Source organism: Montipora capricornis, chromosome 1, assembly GCF_036669925.1.
Source record: "Montipora capricornis isolate CH-2021 chromosome 1, ASM3666992v2, whole genome shotgun sequence".
In the NCBI taxonomy this organism is placed as follows: domain Eukaryota; kingdom Metazoa; phylum Cnidaria; class Anthozoa; order Scleractinia; family Acroporidae; genus Montipora; species Montipora capricornis.
In genome coordinates this window covers 39,583,773-39,591,272 of record NC_090883.1, presented here as the reverse complement: position 1 = coordinate 39,591,272, position 7,500 = coordinate 39,583,773, and the positions used below count along the sequence as shown (strand labels likewise).

The window sequence follows — 7,500 nt, the reverse complement described above, 5'->3', positions numbered from 1 at the left end:
TCGGTCTATGCTGAAGTGGTCTAATATGCAAACTAACATTCAGTGGAATACTCTTTTAACATTATTGCAAAAAGAAAGAATGCTACGAGCTAGCAGGTTAAGGTATACTTGTTTTCCAACATTTCTGAATAAGAACCCTTCGTTTTTAGGCTCACGAACTTCCCCAAAACTTTATAGCCCACTAACTAAGAACTTCAGGTTTAGATGAAAGCATTGTACGAAAAGACACACCATGAAATTATTGAGTATAGAGATTTAAACTATATTTTAAGTCACCGATTATTAATTAATAAAAAATAAAGGTTGCCTTTAATAACAATTATTTGCTATTGGTTTTGATTACTTCAGCTGTCGGTGAAAAATTAAGTTGTAAAATTGCAGAATTGCATTGACTGGTTGTTTCGCAGTGGACGCGATTCTTTTGGCAGCATCCAGAATGACGACGCATTACGCGCAGTCTCATTGAAGTTCGCACTTGCTGGCTTTCCAATTTCTGCGACTGCGCAAAAGGTATGGCTTTCTCAGCTATTAGGGCAAGGGGCCTAGTTTTCCTATTTCAGGTTTTCGCGTGAAACAAGTCTTCAAAGTATACTTCTTTCTCAGATGTTCTCTTAAAACAATGTTTTGATGAAAGATTGCGTGCATTGCACGACCCCAAGAGTGCTTGTTATTAATGAATGGAACTTTTTTGCAACAGAAGTTGGACGATGTGTGGAAATCCATACACTGTCGTATTCCGCAGGCTTATGTTGGTGCCATCATTGCTCCCAGTGGCTCGCCCATCCTAGGAAAATTGTGGCTGTATAAGATACTGTGGATTTCGCAATTTCCGGTGAGACGAAAGGTTTCTCTGGGTGGGGTAGGTAAGAGGTGTCATTCGTGATAACTCCAGTGAGCACACGATTTGGTAACAGGGAGTATACGAAAATTAAAATGTATTTATAGAATATCAAAATAATTATAATTATGATGATTAACCACTAACGGGCTTCTTTTTTAAGCGAAGCAAAAATAATAAATTCACGGTGAGGGGTGGGGGGAACGGAGTCATTTAATGCCAATTTAATTAGGATCGTATCACAGCCCAAGTTGTTTACGAGCAAAATGTTATGCTCTTTTTGCCTCTATGGATTTGAGGCCTGACTTAGAGAGAAAACCATGAGCTGATGGGAAACTTAGCTTGCAATACTTCGTATATGACATATTTGTACACGGTGGGCAATGTCATTCTATTTTTAATGTATAATAATTTTTTATGTGAACCGTTGCGTTGTGAACCGTTGCGCTGTAATTCAGTCGAAGCGAATCCTCGATGCAGTTCAGTAAGAGTGATAAAAAAAAACAAAATATTACTTGAAAAATTATATTTCTCGATATTTCTTCGATCTGAAATCAAATGTACCAATTTGAAGGTGCCCAAGAGGTAGGAATACGTACTCATAAACGAATAGAGAATATTGAAACTGAAGATACACTCAGGGAAAAAAAAATCATAATGTGAGTCGTGAAGAAAAACATTTGGATCCTGATGGGGAGAAAATCATTGGTCGAATGTCTGGCTGTAATATCTGCAATAACCAAACTCCTCCCTGCCCTTTTCCAACTAATACTTTAGGGAACCGTAGCTGATCTGTTTGATGTTCGCATTCTGACCTTCAAATTTATAGAAAAAAATTCTTCAAAGTATATTTTTACATCCATATAGTCAAATACCTGAAAGGAGCTAATCGATAAAAATTCATCTAGTCGTGAGAAAATAGGATATGATCCATGATCACCTTTCTCTGAAGAAGAAACTCGACACTTGTCAATGACAAGTGCGGCATAAAAAACAACAACTCTTTGCAATAGGTGAAAAATTTATATTTTTTGTCGGAAACAACACAGATGCGCATTCGATCGCGTATTCCAAGCTCTGATTTAAGGGTTTGAATGAGAACCCTTGAAATAGGTCAAAGGAGAGATACTCGTACCTGGACGTTACAAGGACTTCTTTGTGAAGTACTTGTTGCGTGAAATCATAAGCCATACTTGCCATACTTTAAGGCTTTAAAGAGGTGCTGATATATTACAAAGAAAGGGATCTGTCTTACATGCTCAAGTGATCGACATTTGTCGACAGTTTTTCAAAGTTTTGAACCAGAGGCTTGTTAGGGTAAGAAAACAACCGGCCTGTAAACTGCAGATTACAGGCTAGGGTTGCACGTCATTGTTTCACGATAGCTGAAACAACCCAAACTTTTACTAATGCTAACATTAGGCCTAAATACCATGCTTTAGATAATCTTTAAGCCTAAGGTTAGCATTTTTGTAAAGGTTTTGGTTGTTTCACGGTTATCGTAAAACAAAGACCTGCAACCTACACTTTACAGGGTCTTTACACCCTCCCCAAAGGGCCAGAGTATTCAATATAGCATCCTTACGGTGCAAAGTGGTACAGAGGTAGCACTACTGTTTATTATTTTTTGCCTATATTTCAAATTTTTAAAATTGCTAACTCATAAATGTAAATGTTTAGGTAGTCTATTACAGGTAGTAGGTATTTATGGTGATATTTGCGCAGCAGTCACCCTACTAGATTCCACTTTGGGTCACGTGCAAGACATATGATAGTGTATAAACAAAAATCCTGGGGCGAGTTTGTTGTGTCAAGAAAATGGCCGGTAAAACATACTGTACAATTTATAATCCTGCATTAAAATCAACCCTCTTTGGTGGCGTTTACTGGTGTTGAAACACATTGCTGTTGTTCACAGGGTCGTATTTTACATATGCCTAAAAGAAGAGAAATCTACAGGCTGTTTAAGCCGAGATTTGACTGGAGAATGATTCGAGACCAAGTTGGAGATTCTGCGTTTGGGAACGGGGTAGGATAATATGTTTTATAGTTAAAAGCTTGCATCGTTTAACGAACTTCATTGCTTAAGTCTGTTTGTTTTGCAGCAATTGTTCAGTAGTATACGTTTATTTTCATGAAATGGACTGGTTTCATTGCAGTATTTAGAAATCGAAGTGAAAAATCCTCGAACCCACATCCAAAACGAGAAAGCCCTTTACACAGATTATGAAATCGAAGTGAAGGTAAGAAAAGAGTGAACAAGTGACATTCGTTGTACTGAGCGTGCAAAGCATGTTTCGTTTAATTTAATTTTATTGAATTAATGAAACCAAAAAAAGGGTGAATTTATGCGTCAGTCACACCCCAATAACTGCAGAAATTTTCTCCGAAAACCGGTTGAACGAGACATAAACAAGGTCTAATTTTAGCACAAATCGAGCGAACTTCCACCGATCCGAGACGCCCTTCCACTACCATTTAAAATTAAGTTTAGGGGTCTTATAAACGTTACGTAATCAAATGATTGTTTTTTTGTGGTAGTTCACTTTATAAGTGCACTTTGAAAGCGCATTACGGACTATGTCACCGGGTTGCACCGTGGTGGCAAAGAGGCCCGCAGCGCGTGCATTAATCACGAAAATAAACGGGTCTGTTGGAAGCGTGCTTGAATTTCTACAAACGAGCTCAAAAATCAGCAAGAATTTGTGACGCTGATGAATAACAAAGTAACTTTTATTTCCAAAACAATGGAATTACCTGGTGATAAATAATCTCGTCTAGGAGAGTGAATTTTTGACTTTGCAGAAACAATGGGCAACCTCAACAGTTAGAAGATTGTGATCATTGTGTTGAATTTGCACGTTTCTTGTCGAAATTTAATAAAACTTGAAAGAAAAAAAATGAACTAAAAGATGTATCCTTTGTTTCTTGAGAAAGCGCTGGCTTTGTAATTAGACAGGGGCCACTGAAATCAATGTCACTTTCGAACCTCTTTCGTAAACTTGAAGGCTGAAAAGTCAAATACTTACAACTGCCCTACAAATTTACACCTTTGTGCTTCAGTGGGGAACTGTAAAATTATATGTGTTAGATGAAAAACATGAGTTTGAGGATTCCTGGCCAAGCTACAATCTTGGACAAAATTGTTAAGAAAATTCTGCTTTTGGACTAACTACAATCACAAGACTTATGAAAAACAAGCTCTCTTTTTGCCCCCGCTCCCCCTGATCAATGTTGCTAGACGAAACAAAGCATGTCGAACCTGGGCTTATCAACAGTGGGGGAGGGGGATGGCTGATAGGGTGCAATATTGAGGACTTAGTGCATTTTTAATATTCTCAACCCTTTTTGTCCAAGATTGTAGTGTTTTCATTGTAAGCAATGAAATTCTGTCAATTAATTTAATAATTATTGTTTTCGTGGCTCCATGCACTGCTGTATAATGACATGGACATCCTACGTGTACACTCAGCTTTCTCTGAGCATTTTAATTACAAATAACGTTTCAACACTGAGATGGACAGTGTTAATTGGTTTTTGTTAATTCATTACCAGCAAGCAATGTCCTCTCAGGGACTGTTTTTTATATCTACAGACAAATCACCCAGCTTTTCCATTGTTTCACTCACAAGTGCGAAGAAGATACTCTGAATTTGTGTGGCTTAGAAACAACCTAGGACTTGATGATGTTCTGATGCAGTAAGTATAATGTATTAAATAAACGAAATGATATGTGAAAAAAATCATATACTGAACTGCAGATATGAAATCAAGTAAAGCTATGATCCTCATGGTTATGGACACAATTTTAGCAATTATTGTGTAGAGAAGCCTGAAAAATTCAGGACTTCAACGGGGTTTTGAACCCGTGACTTTGCGATGCCAGTGCGACGCTCGAACCAACTGAGCTATGAAGCCACTGATGACCAGCTCCCAATGTCAGTCAATTGCTAAAATTGCATTCATAACTACAAGGATCATAGCTTCACTTGATTTCACACCGACAGTTCAATATATGATTCACTTGATACATCATTTCATCGCTGATTCATTCATCGCAGGAACATTAGAACCCACAAATGACCAGCCCCCAACCTCAGTGGGTTCATAGCTCAGTTGGTTAGAGCATCGCACCAATATCGCAAGGTCACGGGTTTGAACCCTGTTGAAGTCCTTAATTTTTTAGGCTTCTCTACGTAGTTGCTAAAATTGCGTCCATAACTGCAAGGATCATAGCTTTATTTGATATTACTGGTATGCATTTGTCACGCTCTTGAGTGGAGAAATGGGTGCAACTGCTGACTATCTATGGAAATTACGCTTTTGACATTTCCTCTGGTTAGATAATGTGTCATTTAACTTTACCTCAGGAAAATGACTGCCCAAACTAACGAGAGGTACCAGTAATCTGGCACGTAGGTCATCGGTCATTCAGTAAAACATTGAAAGCAAAATCATTAGGTAGTTACAGCGAGTACACATAAAACTAAACTAGGTGGAAAAAAACCTCTCTGTGTTCCATGTACAGTAGTATATTTTGTCACTCTTCTGGAATTATTAATGCCTAACCTTTACCCTTTCACCACCAGGGGCGCTTACCATTTGTCAGAAAAAAACCGCTTAACTGGTGGGAAAACAAATGGAATGGTTGACACCAATGGAAATTTTCGGAAAAAAAGGACAGCCTGCAAAGGTTGTCTTCTTTTTCCACTTTTACTGAAACAAGCAGAATTTTCTGTACCATTTGTTTGCAGAAGTAAAACCAGGCTCGGATATGAGGATTACATCACTTCACTTGGCGGGCATTGGCCGCCACATTTATTACTCATGCGCAGTAAGCGCATGAGGTATAAAATGCCCTCCATTTCTTGTTTTCCGTGTCACATTAGTGCATGGAAATTTATGCTTGCATAAATTTACAGACTATAACTTTACGTGGGGCGGAGGGTAGGAGATTATTCAAAACAATTAATAGCTGCTGAAAAATGCATTGTTGAGTCAGAAAAATTAATAGAAAGACTTGAAAAAAAGTATTAGAGTCTTAAAATGTATGTATGCTTGGAATATCAGTCCATTGTGCATGACAAAATAAAGAGTGCGTGTTTGAAGAAATCAACCATCCCTCTCATGTTTCAAGCCCTTAAGTTCCACCTCACGAGAATCCCGGGAGAAAATGTTTTGGCGAGCGAAGCGTGATTTTTCGGACGCGAATCTACACGAGACGAAGGACTTTTGAAAGTCTAGCCCTTAAGATGTGTCATTTTCTCTTGGATGTGCATGGTCGCCGCCCGAATCATCGCATCTTGACTGTTCAAACTTTGTGATTGCAGTCGCGGTCGTACGGCCCGGGTCGTACGGATCGACCTGTTAGAATAAATCTTTTTCGATTGTGGAGCCAAAGGTAAGTTGTTGACATTAAAGACAAAATTATATATTTTTTTTCTAATATATTTTACAAATAAACACTTTGCACGAGAGCGAGGATCGACATAAAGGTCATTCAAACTGATCTCCATCAACATGCCGGTCATCTCAGCTCCTAGTGATCTTTGAGAACCTTAGGGCAGCTTTGAGCGAAACTGAGACTACCTGAGAAAAAACTGATCCGACTTTTAACAATCTGAACTACTGTTGTTGTCAGTATGGGCATACGACGAAGTCAAAATGGGGAATTCTTTCAGAAATACAGACTAGTCGTTGATATGCATTCTGTTTACGCGTATTTGGTGGCAAAGGAATTTAGAGGATGCTTCAAGGGGAAATTCTGGTTTTCTGTCTTACTTTTGTTTTACTTAGAGGCCATTTATCAGGGCGCGACGAAAGTGCTGTCCGATAGCCCGGGGCTAGTGGAATGACTTGTCGGGCTAGCATTTTCTTATCGTAGCTTGCCCGATGGGCAAGCACCGTTGGTTCCCCATTTCTGATGATAAATTGAGCTTTTATACCAAAAAGTGTGTAGCAGAAAGCTCCTGAGAGAAAATGATAATGTTATGAGGCCAAATTATCGTAGCGTGACAACGTTTTGCACCGCGTCCGTAAATAACGTCATGACTTTTTCTGCTTACAAAAGCGACCGAAATATATTTTATAAACAATTTATTTTCGGGCTAGCTCCTGAGACCTTCGGGCTAGTAACCTCAAGTAACAGCTTGCCCGAAGGGCAACCTCATCTTTTCATTTTCGTCTCACCCTGCATTTATGTGCCAGTATTGAAAAGTTTGGTTCACATTTATGAAATGTAACAAATTAATCATCTGTGGCTTTACAAAGATCTATTTGTATCGCTTTTACATTCCTGAGTTAATTCGACTCGCAAATGACGTACAAACAACCCAGGTCCAGGAATTGTTGATCCAACTAAAACTATTGCCCCACCACACAGTACGGCAAATGTAGACACACAATGTGTCAATGTCTCTGTCGGCACTTGTTTAAAATTTCAGGAATCCAATAACCTCTTCATCTGACTTGGTTCAAATTATAAACATAATTGGGAATAGTATGTAATCAGCTTTGTCACAATAATGCAAACAGGGACTCCGACCTATTTTTGACAGATTTGCCTGTTATGGTTATAACTTAAGCTACTTTAATTATCAGTTGACATACAGTGATAGTTATAGTGGTTTTCTAAATAGTGCACTAATCCTATAATTTCAGAC

General features: G+C 38.5%; 2 protein-coding genes and 1 long non-coding RNA gene across 5 annotated transcripts in view; all 3 read left to right on the top strand.

Moving 5' to 3' along the window:
• Positions 1–319, top strand: part of LOC138043206 (uncharacterized) — an 11,044-nt gene extending 10,725 nt beyond the window's left edge. For all 3 annotated transcript variants that reach the window (XM_068889368.1, XM_068889359.1, XM_068889376.1), the window contains exon 6: positions 1–319. This exon is cut by the window's left edge and continues 1,005 nt beyond it. The gene's annotated coding sequence lies outside the window, so the exon portion shown is untranslated.
• A 2,310-nt stretch (positions 320–2,629) lies between these two features.
• Positions 2,630–7,500, top strand: part of LOC138043189 (sorting nexin-10-like) — a 13,383-nt gene continuing 8,512 nt past the window's right edge. Inside the window, exons 1-3 of the mRNA XM_068889343.1 lie at positions 2,630–2,867; positions 2,998–3,081; positions 4,434–4,537. Coding sequence (XP_068745444.1) covers positions 2,772–2,867; positions 2,998–3,081; positions 4,434–4,537 — 284 coding nt within the window. The 5' untranslated portion in view covers positions 2,630–2,771. The remainder of the gene's footprint in view (positions 2,868–2,997; positions 3,082–4,433; positions 4,538–7,500) is intronic.
• LOC138043199 (uncharacterized) overlaps positions 5,984–7,500 on the top strand; it is a 2,826-nt gene continuing 1,309 nt past the window's right edge. The window contains exon 1 of the long non-coding RNA XR_011131199.1: positions 5,984–6,239. This is a non-coding gene — a long non-coding RNA (uncharacterized lncRNA). The remainder of the gene's footprint in view (positions 6,240–7,500) is intronic.